Source organism: Kogia breviceps, chromosome 8, assembly GCF_026419965.1.
Source record: "Kogia breviceps isolate mKogBre1 chromosome 8, mKogBre1 haplotype 1, whole genome shotgun sequence".
NCBI lineage: Eukaryota > Metazoa > Chordata > Mammalia > Artiodactyla > Physeteridae > Kogia > Kogia breviceps.
The window spans coordinates 21,384,759-21,406,086 of NC_081317.1; the positions used below are offsets into that span (position 1 = coordinate 21,384,759).

The window sequence follows — 21,328 nt, forward strand, 5'->3', positions numbered from 1 at the left end:
TGTGTGTGTCTGTGTGTGTGTGTTTGTGTGTGTGTGTGAGAAAGAGAGAGAGAGAGAGACAACAGATGTTTATTGTTGTTTTAAGTTGCTAAGTTTTGGAGTAATTCATTATGTAGCAGTAAAAAACTATAAACTAGAAAGGAATAAATATGTAATTAATGTCTGCAATATTTAACATTGTTGCAAAATTGCTTTGTAGACTAGTTGTTTATGCTCTTCTCCAGTGATTCTTAACTGAGCTTTTGACCAATGGACACTATTGTGTGGTCAGAAGCAGCCCCCAACCCCACCCCAGCCCCTGCCTTTCCTTGTATTGAGGTTGTGTTTCCTACCCCCTTTTTTTTTTCCCCAGAAGACAACTTTGTCCCTCAAGCCATTAGAACTCAGAGGGCCTCCCTACTAGGCCCTGCAGACTGGTCTAATCATGGCTGAACAAGAAGCTTCAGCTGAGGTCCCTCTACCTCTGGAAACCACTTTCTCTTCTGCGGGTGGTCTGGGAAGCCTTTGGTAGACTGGCACACATCTTGTCTTTTTCACGAGTGTGGGAAACAAACATTTATTGAGCCAAACATGACAGGTACTGTCCTTGGGGCTACACTTATACTAAATTATTCCTAATGGATCATTAAAACAGGTACCCTAGGAATGAAGTGTCAGAACATCAGAGGGAAAGGACTTCAGGGGCCCTTGAATCCCTGCTACTCAAAATGTAGTCCACATGGCAGCTTGTTAGAAATGCAAAATACAGGGTCTCACCCCAGACCAACTGAATCAGAGCCTGTGGTTTAACAAGATCAGAGCCTGTGGGTGGTACTACTTTGCTTCTTAATATTTGTGTTTATTAGATTCTCTCAACAGTTACATGAAGTAATCATTTTCTATCTAATGTAAGTTTCTAGAACTGGATGGATATAAAAATGCTGCCATCTTTATAAAGATAAGTGTTCCATATAGGAAAAAAATCAAACATCTTATCATTTTATTGTTTATTTCATTAGTATAGTGTTTGTGTCAATAGAAAAAAGAATACAGATACATACATATATATGTATAAGTGAATCACTTTGCTGTACACCTGAAACTAACATAATACTGTAAATCAACTATACTTAAAAAAAAAAGTCTAGTGTTTATATCTATTTTTGTACTACCCACACACGCTGAGGTGTTCATCATTATATGGTTGACCACAGCTGGTTTTGTGGAGGTGACCCAGGACCCATTATTTAGAAGGTATTTCCAGGATTTTGGTTGCATGTGATTATGGATTGACAGTGTCCTTATGGTACTGTTTTAAAATGTTGTGTATTAAAATGTTAAAATGGTTAAATAGATTTACCCCATATTGGTGGACATTTAGTATGGGAACTCATTCTCCCTTCAGCTCTGTCTGTTGCCCGTATAATCAGGAGCCTTCCTGGTCTGTTTTCTCCAGGTTGTAAAACTCCATCTTATGCCAGGGTGAGTTAGAGGATCTGAGCATCTAACTACTCCTCCATATTTTCAACTTGTTCCTTAACTCTCAGCCCGTACCCTTAATGCTTGCCTTCTGGGGTGCTAAGTGACTCCATTCCTGAGCCTTTCAAGTTGGCTTTTATTTACGTTTTAAATTTTATTTTAATTAATTTCCCCTCCCTCCCTCCCTCCCTCCCTCCCTCCCTTCCTTCCTTCCTTCCTTTCTTTCCTTCCTTCCTTCCTTGGCTTTTACTTCTTCCTCTCAGGCAGTTCCCATATGTCCGTCTCTTTCATCTTCTGAAATATCGTCAACATCCTTGTCTGCTGTCATCTCTCCCAGGGTTTATACCATTCTGGTCCTTGATTTCATTTTTAAATTTTTGGGTGAGGGTTGCAAGTGTATTAAATCTGCTGTGTTTAACTGGAAGTCTTTCATTTGTAATTTAAAAGAAATTGTTATATATTTTTTGTTACAAGCTCTTTCTTATTCCTAATGTTGCATGTTTGTATATACCCTTTTTTTCCTTCACTGGTCTTGAGTTTTGACTACTGGTTTTTATGATGCACTGACTTTGGCAAAAGTTTTTTGTTTTTCCAATGAATTTGAGTACATTTTCTAATTCTTTAACATCTTTTTAATCTTTACTGAGTCCTAACCACCCCCCTTATAAACCCCAATTTTGTTTTTTCCTTTTTTTCAAGCTTCTTGTATTAAAATTTTAGTTTCCTCCATACCCCCAGCTGCCTGCTTTTCTTTCTCTCTTTTAAAATATAAAAACATGTCAAACTCAAATTTTCTGGTGTAAATAAGCTTTTATGTCCGGTATTTAAACATTTCAATGTTGATATCCTCTTTGCCCCAAGAATTATTTAGGAGAGTGTTCTGTAGTTTCCAAGTAGGTTTCCTTTTGGGAATGCAAGTCTTATGTTTTATTTTGGAGTTTTATTACATTATTACATGGTAGTCAGTATGACCTCTATAATTTCTACTTTTTTGAAACTTGGTGCATTTTTCTTTATGGTCTGGGATATAATAAATTTTGTAAATATCCTATGGTTAATTTAATATTAGTGATAAGCATGGCTTGTCTCATTTTTGTGTTATATTTTGTTTAAAAAAAAAACAAACGTGGTTAAGAGAATTTATATATATCCCTATCTCAGTTGGTTTCATGCCTAGAGCAGCCTGAGAGCTAAGTCTTTATTACCTGGGTGGTAATGGGGCCAAGACTAAGATGAAATTCCATGCTGATATGTTCTCCTTACTAGGCCACTCCTGATATTACAGACACTGGGAGTGCAACACAGTATCCCACATAGCCTCGGGTAGAAATTCTTGTTTGGTCTTGGGCCATGTATCACCATCTGGTAGATTTGAATGTTTCAGGGATTTTAGCCCCAAACATTTTTGCTGCTTATCTAAATAATTGGGATCTGGTCATCCTGCTGGGACCTGGCTGTTATCTCACTGACATTTTAAACACATTCACCACTGTTTCCCTAAAAGGAAAATGGATAGGGCAATAGACGAGTTCTTCTCCCTTCCATTTGCCTTTTAAGTTGTAGGCAGTAGGACTGCAGTTTCCTTTATCCAGTTGGTCAATAAAAAGACACTGAATGTTTATACCATGCCATAATGATGTGTGGGCAAATGACATAATCCCTGTCCTTGAGAAGCTCGTTCATAATAGCAAGCTGGGAGGACAGAGGTGGAATAGAATATACTGACAAATTAATATGGTTGATGTGGAACTATTCCTCCTCAAGAATGAAGGAATGCGGAAGACCTCAGGGAGAGTGTGATGATTAAACTGGGTCTTGAAATAGGAATAGGTGCTAGTTGGACAGAGAAGGAAAGATAGGCATTCTAGATGAAGGGAACATAGTGACTATGGCATGACATAAGACAGTGGATAGCATGTATGTATGGGAAAGAGTAGTTGGCCTCTTGCCTGGAGAACACTGTGTGTATTTGGGTTTGGGAGCAGTGAGGCTGCAGGAATTAGTCTGGGGTTAGACGGATAAGAGCATTGATTGCCAGGTAGAGGGATTTGCACTTTACTCCATGGGCAATGGGTAGCCGTTGCAGGTTTCTAAGGATGGGATAAGGTCTACCCTTCATAATTTTGGTATTCAAATTTTGGTTCTCCATTTTAACTGTTTATTACCCAAAATGTGACTCACCTAGAGTAGGTGATTGAAATGTTCTTTTCCTGATATATATAATTTATGATTCAGCTTTAGATGTCTGTGCCACTTGCCATGAACATGCTACCTGCTTGCAAAGAGGAGGGAAGAAGATGTGTATTTGCAAATACGGATTTGTAGGCAATGGGAGGACTGAATGTATTGGTAAGTACTGAATCCTGGGTTAAGTTGAAAAGTTGAGTCAAGAAACAAGATTAACAAGAGTTAAAGAGTTGATGTCCTTGGGGGGAAAACATTATTTTGTTCGTGTGTGTTTATTACAAGAAGTTTTGTCAATTATAATAAGTCTTTGTTTTAGTGTTGGGCTGTATCCTTTCTCTAGCATTTCCAAGGAATTATCCCTCATGTTAGAGGTCACTGAACTTGAATCTCTGGAAACTCTCTGACCTAACACAGATTTGAAATCTGTTTTAACTCTTGAGTTTAACTTAACAACTTGAGTGAGTATTGCATTTTTAAAATTTCTCTAGTTGTTTTGTTAGGAAACGGCTTAGTACCATGGGGAGAAACAAAACACAGTTGCCAACTTTTTGGCTGATTGGTGAAATACTGTTGCTTTGAGTCTCATGTCTACCAGAATCCATCCTCCAAATTTTTTGTAGTTGTGACCCTTTAGGGTCTTGGATGACTTAAAGAAATACAGAGACCTTTAGGCTAGAAACATCTGGGATAATTTTTTGTCACATAGCATTCACCATGCCATGAGAGTCAGACCTTATCCAGGTTCAAGCCCCATTCAGAGAGAGGGAGAGTTTCATAGAGTTTCACAGTAACCATGTTACCTGCAGTAAAAATATGGATAGTTTTGCCCTGTAGCTGTGGATTGACAGTATATACGGCCTTGCTGTGGTATCTTTGTTTTTGTTTTGTTCTGTTTTTCCTCCCTAAAGAAAAATGGCAATGAAGTCCTGAGTTTAAAAAGTCATATTCTACTTCACAGGTACACGTTTTCACAATCACACACCATTGCCCATTCCTGCAGGCTGGAGTTGGGCCTTCTTGACCCTTCTCTCTTTAGAATTCTGCCCATAAGAGTCTTCCCCCACTGCTTACGAGCAGGTGCTTGGAAATGAAGTTGGGATTGGGGAGCACAGACAAGGCTTTTCTACTCCCTCCCCTACTCAAGTCCTCCTTTCATGAAAGCTCACTGCAATCTTGATTGTTCTTTGACTTCTGAACAATAGAAACTTCTCTGAGTGGGTGGGGGGGGCTTTATTAATTTATGTGGTACTTGCTCCCAAACACTAGACACTGCATATCGCAGTACTTGGCCTGATGAGACCACGCCGTAGGTTACAGGTAAGATCATAGGTGTGCCGGAGGTGCTATAACATGGTATTATGTCAAGGGACCTAAGAATTCTAGAATCTCATACAAACACAGATGTCCCTTCTGATGAAGTCTGCAGGGGAGATACGCCTCAGAAACAATGGCAAAGGACGGGAATATTCCATCTTATGCACAGGTGGACTTGTATCTGAAACCCCCGTGCCCTGTTCAGTAAGCTGGACTGACTGGACGCTTGGCCTGGCAATGCCTTGAGGGTCTGTTCTGCTAGTCTGAGCTCTCATGCAGATCTTATCACACAGATGGTTTTAATGATGAATAGTGTTCCAGGTTTAATTAAATTTAAAAAAAGATAATATAAGAAAAATGAAAGAAAAAACCCACCAGATTTTGAGTGGGGCTGGCGAGGGGCATAGGGGTTGGCTCTTGAGTTAGCAGGAATGGAGTGCAATTGTGGGAGGAGACTGAACTGCTTTGAGGGAACCAGTAGTGGAATAAAACACTAAATAACAGACAAGAAAACTCCAGTTCCTAAGTTGATGATATCCCCCCGCCAAAAAACTAGCTGGTTAGATCAGCTCTCAAAGGATGCAAAAGAAATTGGTCACAGGAGTTTCCTCTGATGGTAGAGGCTAGGGCAGAGTCAGCAAATGGGAGCTTGGGGGGGGCCAAACTTCACTGCCGCCTGTTTTTCATTACTGATTTGTTTACTGATTGTCTGGGACTGCTTTTGTGCTCCAAAGTATGGATGAGCAGTTGCAATTGGAGACCTATGACTGGCCTTTGACAGAAAAAGTTTGCTGACCCCTGGGCTGGAGGACAGAGATGGGAGGAAGGTTTACTTTCATTTTACATTGATGTCAAATTGTTGAATTAGAAATACTCGGGGCAGGTTCTGTGGTCTCATCAAGCATCCCATGTTCCAGCCCCTCCTTACTGGGTGATTAACATTATTTATATGGATCACTGACAATTAGCAGGAGCTGCTCCTGCCTCAATATTAGCCCTGCCCCTGGATGAGGCTTGAGCACTAATTCCATTGTGTCTCCTGGTAACTCAGAAGTAACAAATTTTCCAGTTAATCATTGGATGTAAAGTCATCCTACTCTGGTTTTCGTTTAAAAAAAAGCAAGAGAACGGTTGGGCTGGAAAAGTGGGATTCTGTTGGATTTGTTTCCCCAGGCCTATGACAAGATCTTTTTAAGTGTGGAGAAGTTCAAAAAGCATTCCCTTCTCCCAGTCTTCAAATCAGATTGACTATCAGATTGAGATGTTGGGTTTCTCTTGTGGTTTTGTAACACACCTGGTGCGAGACTGCGAGAGGCCCGTGTCCTGTAGTCTGAGAAGCATAGTGAGAGGAGAAGAGGCTGGGGAAATAGATCTTTCTGCTGTTGTCATGGAATATTGATTCTCAAGTCCATAACACAGGAGAACAGTCTGGGTGGTTGATCGTGGTATGGATTGACAGCCCTTTCTGTGCGTTGTGTCAATGTATCAACAGATAAAGATGAGTGCCAGTTCGGAGCCACTGTGGTCTGTGGGAACCACACATCTTGTCACAATACACTCGGAGGATTTTATTGCATTTGCCTAGAAGGATATCGAGCCACAAACAACAACAAGACGTTCATCCCCAATGACGGCACCTTTTGCACAGGTACTCGGGAAGGGGACTGCAGTGATGGCAACATGGTGACAGCAGGACGGTGCCTGGTACCTGGGATGTGGAGGAGGGCAAGGGTGGGGACAGGACATAGTGTGATTTAAGGGAGGGACTCTCCTTTATCTATGAGGGAAATTTGGACTTGGACTGAGTATTAGTTAATATTAGGGAATTATTGTTCACTTTGTTAGAGGGAATAACTGTACTGGGGTATTTAGGATAATATTCTTATTTTGGGAGCTGCATGCTGAAGTACCCAGGGGTGTTATGAAGTATCTAGTGTTATCTTATCTGTAAGGTACTTTACATGGCAAAATGTGAACGACTGTTGAATCTTGGGGATAGGGGTGGGACTAGGGGAGACTGTAATATTCTTTTTCTTGTTCTGTGTGTTTGAAAAGTTTTATAACAAACAACAAGGGGGGGGGGCTCTCCGAGATGGTGTGCCATCTGCATTTTCCTTGGAGTGACTCTGGTACCCGCCAGCTCTGTGCACATTGCCCAGGGGTTGGGCCCTGTGATGCAGCAGCATGCTGCACCTGTGAGAGAAGTGGGCTTGTCTCCTGGAGGAATAAGTTGAGTGAGGAGTGAATAAGTCAAGCTTTTAGGACCTCAGTAGCTTTGAAGGTCAGATTTGGGGCATATGTTGGTCGAATACAAGGGGTGGGCAAAACCCTCCTAATTTTCAGTAGCTCCTGTATTATCTGAACTCTATTCACAGCCTGTCATGATAATATAGCTCTTAGGTTTTCTAAGAAAATCTTTGAACAGTAATGAAGAGGAAAGGCAGGAAAAGACTCCTGGTTTCTAAGATGACTATGCATAGTCTTTTTAAAAATAATTAATTTATTTATTCAGTTTTTGGCTGCATTGGGTCTTTGCTGCTGCACGCAGGTTTTCTCTAGTTGCTGAGAGCGGGGGCTACTCTTTGTTGAGGTGCGTGGGCTTTTCATTGCGGTGGCTTCTCTTGTTGCAGAGCACAGGCTCTAGGCGCGTTGGCTTCAGTAGTTGCAGCACGTGGGCTCAGTAGTTGTGGCTTGCAGGCTCTAGAGCACAGGCTCAGTAGTTGTGGCACACAGTCTTTGTTGTTCCATGGCATGTGGGATCTTCCTGGACCAGGGATTGAACCCGTGTCCCCTGCATTGGCAGGCGGATTCTTAAGCACTGAGCCACCAGGGAAGTCCCTGAATGGAATTTATTACATGGCTGTACCATGTTACTGAACTCGTTATTTTTTTCCCTATTGTGATTGTTTTTCTGTTTTTTGCCATTATAAGAAATGCTCTAATGAACATTTTTGTACTTACATTCTTACAAGTAATTATCTCCTTGTTATAAATTCCGGAAAATAATTTCTATGTCAAAGGGATACCTACACATTTTACATTTTGATACATAGTGCCAGACTGTATTCCAGAAAAAGTTCATACCGATATTCTCTCTCACTAATCATTTCATGAAGGTCTTCATTTCTTCACATCCTTGCCAACACTGGATAATATCAATAAATGATATGAATTTAACAGTTCTGATTTTAAATGGGTGTTTGTGTTCCTCTAATGTGGCTTCTTAAGATGTAGGTTTCTGAGCTGAACTTGGCATTTGAGGAGGGAAGGTGGCCTGTCTTAGAGCATTTAGATCTAGTGCAACAAGCCATGTGGCCACTCCCCTGATTCCAGCCAAGAATCCTGTGACAGTGAGTGTATGCATGTGCGTGCTCATTGCTCATGGTCAGAGTCAGGGTTATAAAGGAGTGGCTTGTGCTCCAGGGAGAACTGAGTCAGTAGAGAGGCGAGGTCCATTCACTTATTAGCTAACACGTACTGAGGACCAAAGGTCAGCCAGGCACTGTGCTAAGTGCTTTCCACATGTTTTATTTAATCTCTGCAAAAAGACCTACTATAATTAACTTCATTTTACAGAAGTGATTTGGAAAGGTCAAGGAACAGGTATCAGTACAACTAGTAAGCAGCAGAATCAGTTCTCAAACCTGGGTCTGTTTGACGTTCAAATCCGTGAAAAGACTTTAAATATAGAACACCAGGGCCCTGGCACGAGGTCAGAGTGTCCTGCTCGGTTTTGCTACTTTCTACCAAGGAGTTGTTCTGGCTGTGGGTAATATTAAATAATCCTATATATAGAATGGGGCATAGGGAATTTTCTCCCTTGATTAGTTAAGTACGTTAATAAGGTTGCTCAGAACATTTTTTCACAAGCAAACATGTTGTAACCTTGGACACCCCATGGAATCTACCACTGCGTGGAGAAGCTGTTCTGATGAATTTAACGTGTTTATCAAGCCAAGATTCTAGAAGTTTATTTATTTATTTTTAAAATTTATTTATTTATTTTATTTATTTTTGGCTGTGTCAGGTCTTAGATGCGGCAGGCAGGATCTTTGTTGAGGCATTTGAGATATTTCGTTGCAGTGCGCAGGCTTCTCTCTAGTTGTGGTGTGCGGATTTTCTCTTCTCTAGTTGTGGCCCGCAGGTTCCATAGTGCGTGGGCTCTGTAGTTTGCAGCACACAGGCTCTCTCGTTGAGGCATGTGAGCTCAGTAGTTGTGGTGTGCGGGCTTAGTTGCCCCGCGGAATGTGTGATCCTAGTTCCCCGACCAGGGATTGAATCCATGTCCTCTGCATTGGAAGGTGGATTCTTCACCACTGGACCACCAGGGAAGTCCATCTAGAAGTTTAGAAAAGGGCTGGTTTGTGAGCATTAGGAGGTAGCAGGGGATTAAAAGTCAAAATCGTGTCATACTTATTTCCGTGATACAGGGTAGATACATCTAGACATCCTTAGTGCGATTGATATCTTTGACAATCTCTGTGGACAAGATAGAGAATTGTTGATTGGATGATGGTACAATTAGACTGGAAAGGGGAAAAGGGTGTGGCATAGTGGTTAAGAATAAGGTCTGAGAAGCCAGATGTCTGGCTTCTGATCCTGGCTTTTGCACTGCTTAGCCTGTGTGACTTCAGTCCACTTAACCATTCTATGGTTCAGTTACTTCATCTGTAAAATGGGGATAATAATAGCATCAACCTCCCAGAGTTATTGTGAGGATTAAATAAGATGGAAAATAATCAGTAATAAATAATGAGGTGTTTAGAACAGTGCTTGGCATGTGCAAGATGACATGCAGGAGTTATTGTTATTAACAATCATTATAACAATTATTGTTATTCGGCTGTTGAATGATTGTACCCAAAGCAAACTGATTAATGCCTATAGTGACTCATACAGAGCTAATCAGTATCTAGAAACTCCAAGTCTTTTCCATACCACTGCATCTTTGCCTTATAATACTTGGAGCCCTTATTTTTAGCAGTCTACTGAAAAATTCATTTTTCCCACTCACTACCTTTGAGGAGTCTGAGGCAGGGGGACAGGCTGGAATATGGCTTCTGTGTTAAAGGTATATACATAAACGCATTTTACAAATTCCTCAGTGGAATAAAAAAATCTTGATAAGCTAAAATGATGGATCCAATCTAGGAACACATGTTAGATCCTGCAGTGTTGAAATCATTTCTAAAGTTTGTACTAGATTGAGATTGATTTTATTTTATATTACTTTTAAGAATCCTTTCTTAACAATTACCCAAACTTCCATTATTCTGTTGTCAACAATTATTTGTTTTACTGGTTTCATTTCTTACCACTCTTTGTTGTGTTTTATGATGTCTTCCCCTTTCTTGACATTATTTATTCTGATGTTTTCACTGGCTCGAGTATTTTCTCAAAATCTTTTTCAGAAAGCAAATGTCAGTAGTGTAGTTCTTGAGATCACTCATGTTCTAAAATGTCATTCCTTTGCTTAAATATAGCACGATGTTTTGCTCTCTTTTCCTTAGAACTCTATAAATATTACTCCAGTGCTATCTAGCATTCAGTGTTTCAGACAAGAAGTCCTGGGTCAGATTGGTTCTCTTTTCCTCATAAATTACCATTCCTTTCTCTCAGGAGGATTATAGATTTTTCTCTTATTCCATGAAATTCAGAATGACTCATTTTTCAACATTCATGCCTGTCACCTTAAAAGGCTATTTGGATTTGAATAAATAAGTCAAGAGACTTTTCTCTTGATATTAATTCTTATACATTTACCCCATTCTCTTCTGTAATTCCTTTTAAGTAGATATTGAATATTTTGGGTCTGTCCTCGTATCATTTTTTTGTCCCATAGTTTCCATCTTATATAATTAATATTTCTATGTGCTTTGGAGAATTCCTCAGGTTGAAATTTGTGAATTTATTTTCTAGCAGTGACCAACCTATTATTCAATGCCTCCATTGAGTTTTTATTTTTGGCATTCATATTTTGTTTTTAATTTCCAAGACTTCATTGTTTTCTCAGAACCTCCCCTCTTTTTCATTAATACAGTATCCTCTTAACCTTGTTTGAACTTCACAGTTTCTTTGTATGTCAAGAGTGTCTTGGTTATTTCTTACTGCATAACCCCACTCCTCCCACCCCACCACTACCCCCAAATTTAGGGGTTTAAAACAACAATTTATAATTTGTCACAATTCCATGGCTATGTGGTTTTGTAATGTGTAGACATAGTCAGCTGGTGGCTGGGCGAGGCTGGGCTGTGCTGGCAGATGAAAGAAGTCCTCTCTCAGGTCTCCCCTGGCAGCCCAGTGGTTAAGACTCTGCGCTTCCACTGCAGGTGGCAAGGGTTCGATCCCGGGTGGGGGAACTAAGATCCAGCATGCCGCCTGGTACAGCCAAAAAAAGAAGGCCTCTCTCACACATGGCTTGGGCCTTGATGCTGGCTGTTCACCAGGCCACTTTAGTTCTCCTCCATGTGGCTTCTGTCTTCACATGGCATCTCATCTTTAGGGCCTCTCTCCCAAGCACGGATTTTCTTCAGCAATGGACACTGGATTCTAAAAGAGGGAAAGAGGGGGACTTCCCTGATGGTCCAGTGGTTAAGACTTTGCCTTCCAATGCAGGGGGTGCAGGCTCAATCCCTGGTCGGGAAGCTAAGATCCCACATGCCTCACCGCCAAAAAACCAAAACATAAAACAGAAGTGATATCGCAACAAATTCAATAAAGACTTTAATAGTGGTCCACATTAAAAAAAAAAAAAAAAAAAACCTTAAAAATAAATAAATAAATAAATAAATAAATAAATAAATAAATAAATAAATAAATGAGGGAAAGAGGAAGCTACCAGCCGTCTTCTCAGGCTGGGTCCAGAGCAGGCACTGTGTTACTTCTGCCAAAGCAAGTCTCAAGACCAGCTCAAGGAGAGGGGAAATGGATTGCATTCTTGATGGGATGAGAAGCATGCAAGAAAGGAAGGAGAGGAATTGTTGACAGCTATCTCTGGAGCTGATCTCCCACAGCGTTCCCAAAGTTTGCTGCACTAAAGATGTAGGTTGATCAGAATTGGTAACTTGGGTCTCCTCCAGCAACTGAATGAATTACTGGTTCCCAGACAACAATCAGGAAGCGATGAGGTGTTCCTTGGACCAAAACCAAAAAACAAGCAAACCAATATAAAGAATGTAGTGAATTTTAATAACATCACACTCAACAATTTAAAAGGATTCTGAGATTATATTCTTCCTTTTGGGGGGGGGGTGTTGTTAAAATATTCTTTTTTTAAATGAAATCATAGTGCTAGTTTAAAAAAAAAAAAGTCTTTACTGGGAAAATAGAATATTGGCCACCTTATATCAGTCCTTCCAAAATGACTGGTCTTTGAAATCCCAGAGTCTGGGAACAACCAGGCTTCCTTCAGTCACAATGACCCCCCTGTCCTCTGCCCCCCGATGGTTCTTGCAAATGTCCTGGAAAAAGTCCCCTTTTACTTAAGGTACTTTTCTTTCTCTAAATGAAATTGGTGTGTGTGTGGCTCTGATGGAGTTTCCAAAGTTTTAAATTTTGTTCACTAAGCCAGGTCTGGGGGGAAAAGACTGCTAACTGGCAGAGAGATTTCTTTTTCAGCCTCTGAATTATTGTGTGGTTTTTACTCCTGGACCTGCTACCACCGGCAATCTTCAGTCAAGGGGAAAAGTCAGCTAAGGAGCATGTCTTGTCCTTCTTGAAGGACAAGCCCTTCAAGTTTTAAGCCCTTCTAATCTTGGTAAAATTAGCGAGACCCTTCTGAGTTATCTTCTTTTTTTTTTTTTTTTTTTTTTTTTGCGGTATGCGGGCCTCTCACTGCTGTGGCCTCTCCCGTTGCGGAGCACAGGCTCCGGACGAGCAGGCCTAGCGGCCATGGCTCACGGGCTTAGTTGCTCCGCGGCATGTGGGATCTTCCCGGACCAGGGCACGAACCCGTGTCTCCTGCATCGGCAGGCGGATTCTCAACCACTGCGCCACCAGGGAAGCCCTTGAGTTATCTTCTTGCTGCATCGTCCTATGCTCATGAGCTGGAAAGCATTTTTCACTCTGGTCTAAATTGTTTTGTATTAGGAGTTCTGCTTCAGATATTTTAGTATGAGGTTGAGGCTATCCTTATTTTATAGTAATTGACTTTTTTTAGCATACTTTTTTGGGTTCATTTTGTTGGGTTATTTGTTTTGTTGGTACTTGTTGGTTTTTATAAATTTTTAGAACACATTGACAGATATTTATTGAGCACTTCTTAGTGCCTATGATGTGAAGGATACAGGAGAAGAACTCTTAAGGAGTAAAATAAAATTCATGGTACAATTACAAACAAATGCATTCACTTATAAGTGTAGATTGGGAATGTGAGAAGTGGCTGTCACAATGTCCCCCCACTTTTTTTCTTTTTTCTGTTTTTCTCTCCCTTCTTATATTTGGGATGGGTCTCAAGACATAGATGAGTGTGAGGTTTCCGGCCGGTGCAGGCATGGAGGACGGTGCGTGAACACTCGTGGGAGCTTTGAATGCTACTGTATGGATGGATACTTGCCAAAGGGTGGGCCTGAGCCTTTCCATCCAACCAGAGATGCCACGTCATGCACAGGTGGGTTTCTGCCAAAGAATGCAGCATCCGAAGGTGAGAGTCTGTTGGTGGTGACTTTCTCCTGCTCTAAGCCTAAATCTGTGGGTCTGTGTTGGGAATGTGTGTTGGATCTGTTCCTTTGTAACCTATGAAATAAAATAACAGTCAAGATAGAAGGGGCTATATTAAAAAAGCTAAAATTAGTATAATTCGGGGATTTTGAGTAGTAATAGATATTCAGATATTAACCATTATGTTAGATAGTAAACAGAGCTGATCTGGTAAGAGCCACCATCTCAGAAGTGACCAGGGAAGTTATAAAAGCCTATATATCTTAAGGTATTGTGCAATTCCGATGTTTTACTTTGCTGGGCTAGGCTTCTCCTCTTTAGTTAGTATCAATTAGTGAGAGTTGATTGCCAAATCCTTTCAGTTTTGTGCATGTGTAGATGCTATTACCTGTGGAAGGCCAGAAGAATGAATAGAGACACTCACTGGAAACATGCCCAGAAGTCATGTGGAAATGAACCAGCCTATTTAAAATATGGCTCGGGTGTGTATAGGTGAGGGGAGAGGGCAGGAGGTAGAGGTGGAGAGAGATTATGAATTTTGAAAATTCACATTCATATAGTAATGAGTTTGACGTTAATTTGTTTTCAGAAATAGACTGTGGCACCCCTCCTGAGGTCCCAGATGGCTATATCATAGGAAATTATACCTCTAGGCTTGGCAGCCAGGTTCATTATGCTTGCAAAGAAGGATTCTTCAGTGGCCCAGAAGATACAGTTTCAAGCTGCACAGCCTTGGGCACATGGGAATCCCCAAAATTAAATTGCCAAGGTGAGTTTTCCAAAGGTCCAGCTTCCCAGCTTATACCATCTTGAGATTGTTTTCGTATTTCTCTCTAAATCTCTCTTTGGGGTACTGAATGAATTAAATAAATCCAATAAATTCCTATTGTTTCTAATAGGTTTTCAGTTGATTCTCTTGATATTTATAGGAATAATATTTTATCATCTGCAAATAATGATAATTCCATCTTTTGTTTTTCTATTTTTATAAAAGTTATATTTTTATCTTGACTGACCACTTAGCTTGTGTTTTCAGAACAGAAATTTAAGTAGTAGTATTAACTTTGAATATTCTTTTCTTATTCCTGACTTTCATGGGAATGTTTCATTATTCATTCATGATCTTGGCTTTTTGATGTTACATACATCTACTCATACACTGAGAGAGTGATGTGAGTCAAGTGCTGTTCTAAGCATATATATATATATTTATATATATAGATGGACTCATTCAATTACAATATCCCTATGAGTGTGTGCTATTATTATCACATTTTACAGATGGGAAAACTGAGGCATGGAGAAGTTAAGTAATTTGTTTGAGGTTATCCAACTAGTGATAGAGCTGAAATTTGAACTTAGAATTCTAGTTTCTGAGATTGTGTGCTTAAGCACTCTGGTATACTGCTTCCATTTTTGTGACGATGTTGGCTTTTGGTTTGTTTCTACTTTTGGCTTTCTCTCTCTTCATCAGTTCACCAGTTTTTGACTATATATACATAATATTGAGGAAGGCTTCAACTATTCCCATTTTACTGGGATTTAAAGAAATCAGAAATGAGTTATTTTATCACGTCTTTTAGGCATGTATTAAGGTGATCATATATATTTTTTCTCCTTTTAACCAATTATATGCTGGCTTATATTTCCTGATCAATGCTGGTTGCTGGAATGAATTCTTCTGGGTCTTTGGTGTTTTTTTTTCTTTTAATCGGGATTATATTTGCTAAATTTTACTTAGAAGTCTTGCATTGATATCCGTAAGTGAGATTGGTTTATTTTCCTTTTCTATGCCATCTTTATTGGTTTTGGTATTAATGTTATTCTAAATTTTGAGGAAAGAATGTGAAAACATTTCCTTCTTTCTCTATTCTCTGGAATACTATAAATAGGATTTTTAAAGATTTCACCTAGAAAACCATCTGGATGTGGCACTTAGGAAGAGGCAGTCCTCGGGACAGTTAAAAAAATTAATACTTACTGGTCCTGTTTAAGTTTCCTATTCTTGTTGATATCCATTTTGGTAATTTACATATTCTAAGAAAAATCATCTATTTCAAGTTTATTTTCAAATTTATTTGTAGAGAGAAGTGTAAGGCACTCACGTTTTTGATTTTCTGTAGTTATAGTTATTTTATAATAGTGAAATATTGGAAACAATTTCAAATGTCTGTCGATAAGGAAATTGTTTAATAAATCATAGCATGTTCATAAAGTGGATATTTTGTAGCCAATAAAAATTATGTTGGGAAGAATCTTTATTGACATAGGTAAGTATTAACAGTATACTACTGAGTTACAAACTGTATGAATAACATGGTCTTAACTTTGAAAAATGTACACGTAAATGTACATGAAAATGTTTCATATGTACATGTATGTTTATGAAAAAGTTTAGAAAGCTATATATCAAAACATTAACCATGGTAGTTTCTACTGGGAGGGATCCTGGATGATTTTATTTTTTTAATAAATTTATTTATTTGTTTTTTACTTTTGGCTGCGTTGGGCCTTCGTTGCTGTGCGTGGGCTTTCTCTAGTTGCGGCGAGCAGGGGCTACTCTTCGTTGCAGTGCGCGGGCTTCTCATTGCGGTGGCTTCTCTTGTTGCGGAGCACCAGCTCTAGGCGCCCAGGCTTCAGTAGTTGTGGCACGCGGGCTCAGCAGTTGTAGCTCGAGGGCTCTACAGCGCAGAGTCAGTAGTTGTGGCTCACGGGCCCAGTTGCTCTGCGGCATGTGGGAATCTTCCCGGACCAGGGCTCGAACCCGTGTCCCCTGCATTAGCAGGCGGATTCTTAACTACTGAGCCACCAGGGAAGTCCTGGATGATTTTTATATTTTATATACTTTCTGTATGGAAGGAATTTTTAAAAATGTATTAGAAAAAGTAACAAAGTTGTTTCCATTTTGGAAAAAAGAAAAAATAAAAGTTTTCAGTGAATTTATTGCGTAGCTAAGAAACCTCAGTGATGCACTTGGCTAAGTTAATCCTTTTGATACTGATTTGCAATTCAGGCTCTAAACACATTCTGATAATTATCATCCCGCGGGTTAAGAAATTCTAAACGTACAATTGAGTTCTAACATTATCTTTCCATGGATCAATTAAAATACAGAACTTAGATTAAAATGTGCCATAATGCATATCAAAGAACCCCCTAGAGATTTATATAAGAAACTCCATATAAGACAATTTGTATTACTTTGAAAATCAGTAGTCATCCAGATTATTGTACTGAGAATGTAGAAAGTTAATTTAGAGGAGAGGGCTTGTTCCATTTCCCAAAGAACTGTCGTTTAGTAGGTCTTCACTTCTTTTTTCCCTCCTGTAATAACTGTTCCCTTCGCCTGCTGAGTCCCTCCCCCCTCTTCCTCTCCCGTTTCACCATATGGCCACCGGCTTCTCCTGGCTGTGCCTGCTTCTCTCTAAACACACCCCTTCTTATTTATCCCTCATTCTTCTTTGGGGCTCCGGAATCTGGGCTGTGTGCCAGCCGGCACTGTATTTTTAGCTCAGCGTTATGAAGCTACAGGAATTGGGAATTCCACTAAAAACACTAGCAAACTGTGAACTTGGATGCTGAGGAGCAGGTACTTTTGAAAGGAGCAGCCGTGCGTTCCAGAAGGCAGCGTGCGTGTCCGATAACGGACTTCCCCGTCAGAGAAGGTACAGCTGGCTGTTCCTGTTGTTTGCCTTCTCCCAATTACCGTATTCCTGGAGGCTCTGCTGCTGCCTTGGGGGTGGGTGGGGGGCATTGTGACACAAGTTACGCACCTGAGCAGGCCTCAGAAGTGGATGTTGGAAGTGAGGATGAAATCTTCCAAAATGGGTAGGAATTTGTGGAAACATCCATTACACATTTCCATCCGCTCTCTGGAAAAGACACAATCTCTAGCTTGCATTTCCTATCATTTTGATTTTTTTTCTTTTTTTTTTGGCGGTACGCAGGCCTCTCACTGTTGTGGCCTCTCCCGTTGCGGAGCACAGGCTCCGGACGTGCAGGCTCAGCGGCCATGGCTCAGGGGCCCAGCCGCTCCGCGGCATGTGGGATCTTCCCGGACCGGGGCACGAACCCGTGTCCCCTGCATCGGCAGGCGGACTCTCAACCACTGCGCCACCAGGGAAGCCCCCTTGGGTAGAATTTTAAAGCTAGCAGTGAGGATAAACATTTTTACCTTCAAGATATGAAACAGAGTTACAGTATCAATGTGGTCCTTGAAACTGGCACAACACATTTCCCCCCAGGGAGACAGACCTATTTTGAAGTTGATTATTGGAATAAAATCACAGATAATAGGATACTAAGGAAAAATTCCTGGCCATGTTCATAATTAGTTGACTGTATTCCTGATGCAGATCCAAACGTTGTTAATAATGTAATTAGCCAGAGAAACGGGTGCTTTAATGAACACCCCTATGCATATGCAATACAAAATTTGTGCTGCTTACTTTTTTTATTCTTTCCTTTGGATGTTAACTGTTTTCAAATAGCGTCTTTCCTTGTGATAGTGATATTTTTTTTTTTTTTTTTTTTTTTTTTTTTTTTTTTTGCGGTACGCGGGCCTCTCACTGTCGTGGCCTCTCCCGTTGCGGAGCACAGGCTCCGGACACGCAGGCCCAGCGGCCATGGCTCACGGGCTTAGTTGCTCCGCGGCATGTGGGATCTTCCCGGACCAGGGCACGAACCCGTGTCTCCTGCATCGGCAGGCGGATTCTCAACCACTGCGCCACCAGGGAAGCCCGTGATAGTGATATTTTTATCACCTATTGCAATCTCTGTTGGATTGATTTTTGAATATATCTTAATAGGGATCACCTGCTTTCTTGGGTACCATTTGGTCTGAGTAGAAGTGGCAGTGGCTGCCATCTCTCTTAAGCATGGTGGGAATATCTGTGATGGGCTTATGTTCCAGGCAAGACCTGGGCCAGACCCCCATATAATAGGGTTAAACATCAGTACCAAGAAGGCTTCAGGGAAAATACAGTGGCAGGGGAATTCCATTTCCAGCAGCTTTCTTCTCTGGGAAAGTTCTTGGAGACAAGATTGAGGCAGAGGGAGTTGTCATGAACCCTTCCAGACTGATTTAAATGCTTTTTCATGCAACCTTTTCTTCTGCTGAGGTTTTAGCTAAACTGTAAGGTCAGTCCCAGTCAGAGCCTAGAGTGGACCCCTTCAGTGTGAAGCTGCCCAGATATAATGGACCTGGATTTTGGGGTCACAAAAACCATGGTTTGAATACAGGCTCTGCCTTTTTGGGGTTTTTTTTGGCTGCATTGGGTCTTTGTTGCTGCACACAGGCTTTCTCTAGTTGCGGCGAGCGGGGGCTACTCTTCGTCGCGGTGCATGGGCTTCTCACTGCGGTGGCTTGTCTGTTGCAGAGCACGGGCTCTAGGTGCACAGGCTTCAATAGTTGTGGCACGTGTGCTCAGTAGTTGTGGCTTGCAGGCTCTAGAGCACAGGCTCAGTAGTTGTGGTGCACAGGCTTATGTGCTCTGCGGCATGTGGGATCATGTCCCAATGCCGGGGACACAGGTTAGATCCCTGGTCCCTGAAGGTCCCACATGCCGGGGAGCAACTAAGCCTGTGCACCACAACTACTGAGCCTATACTCTAGAGCCTGCCCACTGCAACTAGAGAAAGCCTACGTGCAGCAACGAAGACCCAACACAGCCAAAAAGAAATCTTGTCGTCCCAGCTAAAGCCACCATGCCTTCCATTATTCTTGGTGATGCCAATATAGGAGCCAATTTAGTTATCTTCTGTACTCTTATTCCTTTAGTATCTATGTTTCTCCCCTAATCCGACTATCTGTCACCAGGTTCCCTCCCATATCTCTCCAATGTGCTGTTTAGAATTCCAGCTTCAAGGTCCATAGACCTACATAAACCTATACCCTCAATCTATTCACTGATGATCCCTCTAATTTCCTGCTGTAACTGAACCCTGGCTTAAGCTAGATGTTTTTGATGTCAACAATCACCGGGCAGTCTTAGGAAACATTAACTACCTGTTCGGTTGGTTGCTCAGGTACACACAAATATACTCATGTCTTGGAATGTTTGGGGCCAGTAAACATGTCTAAAGGTTTGATGTTGGGAAAACAGTCTGAGGGCCAAGGGGTCTTGTCTTGTGTCTGGTCAACATGTATGAGAAGGGAACAAATTCCTATGAGCAAACATGGGACTTGAGAGATAGATAGGGTTGGAGGATTTATTTAAGGACCACCTCATTCTGGTCCCATAACTGCTCAGGATTTGTATCTGCACTGACCAGAGCCTAACTCTTTTTTGAAAAATCTCAGAGCCAAGTGACCGGTCAGGTGGGTTGAGCTGTTATATTGAGAGTCTTATGATAACTCCAATGACAACAGATGAAACCCTGCTCCAAGAGGCCTCCCTCAGGGAAGTAACTCGGGTTCTAGAACAGACCAAACATCCATAAGGGGTTGGAGAAGAGCACCATTACAGTAAAGCCACCAATTCTGTATCAGAAGCTCATTTAAGAGAAGCCACATATTTCTAATGCCATGAATGGTTAATGGGGAGTTGGGAACAGATCATAACATTTTCCCTGTTTTTGTATGCTTAATCTCCATATATGGACGCATGTTTTAAAAGTCTGGATATCAAGAGTGCTTAATTTTCTTGGCTTTCTGCAGATAGGGGAGAAAACTAAAAATCAAAATAAATGCCAAAAGTTATGTATTTTTCTTTCTGGACTTAGGTATAACTGGATTACATTTGCAATTATCATGACTACTTTACCTTATATTTTATATTTATTATATTTTCTTGAATAAAATTTTGTCTATGAGCTCCCCACTGCTGTATGGGAAATTTAGCATGTTTTATTTCTTCACTTCACTGCTCAGATTTTATTGAAATAGTTTGGAATTTAATTTTCAAATTATTAATTTTTTCATATTGTTCAGCCTTTAGTTCTAGAATCCTTTACTGCTAGTTCTATCCAGCTCCACAGTCACACTTAAATGATTATGGAGACTTACCTGTACATCCTGCTGGTTTCATTGCTCACTAGTGTTTCTTCTAAAGCCCCGTCCTTCTCCTTTCTTAGGGCATTTATTCTGATTCATTTTTCTTGTTGGTCTGAGGTTATTTTTAAATGTTTTTCCAGAAAAGATACACATATAGATTTTTTAAAAATTGTAAATATCTGAAAATGACTCTTTTATTCTTATATGAAGTAGAGTTTGGCTGGGTCTAAAATGGTAATGTCATAATCCTTGTCCTTCAGATTGTTTTCTGTAAATATTCCAGTGTCTTCTCGTAGTCAGAGTTGCAGAGAAGAAATTTCATGTCAATTTTATAATTCCAGGTTTGTCTCCCTCTATGCAACTGATTTTTTTTTCTTTGAAAGGTGCATATATATTGAATGTTTAGACTATAAATACTTTCCCCATTAATTTGGTTTAAAAAGTTCAGAGATTTTGTATATATTTCATTTACTCTTCAGTTAGCAAAAAAACCCCACAAAAAACAAAACTACATTTGCATTATTATCTACTCAGGAGTTAATGATCTGAAGATACATACTAAAGGATACCAGAAAATCTTAATATGTAAAATAACCCTGAGATGGATTATTTCATTGACCAAGGAATTCTCTATAGTATAAATAATCTCATAATTGGAATATTTTCTATACATGCATGTTTATAAATTTTATTAAACTCAGAGATCTCTACTTTCTT

At 40.4% G+C, this 21,328-nt stretch overlaps 1 protein-coding gene across 8 annotated transcripts in view; it reads left to right on the plus strand.

Annotated features, from left to right (window-relative positions):
* The window catches only part of SUSD1 (sushi domain containing 1), a 163,783-nt gene that overhangs the window by 7,177 nt on the left and 135,278 nt on the right, over window positions 1–21,328 (plus strand). For all 8 annotated transcript variants that reach the window (XM_059071554.2, XM_067040116.1, XM_067040117.1 and 5 more), the window contains exons 2-5: window positions 3,694–3,807; window positions 6,452–6,607; window positions 13,415–13,567; window positions 14,207–14,386. In XM_059071554.2, the coding sequence (XP_058927537.1) occupies window positions 3,756–3,807; window positions 6,452–6,607; window positions 13,415–13,567; window positions 14,207–14,386 (541 nt within the window). In that variant the 5' untranslated portion in view covers window positions 3,694–3,755. The remainder of the gene's footprint in view (window positions 1–3,693; window positions 3,808–6,451; window positions 6,608–13,414; window positions 13,568–14,206; window positions 14,387–21,328) is intronic.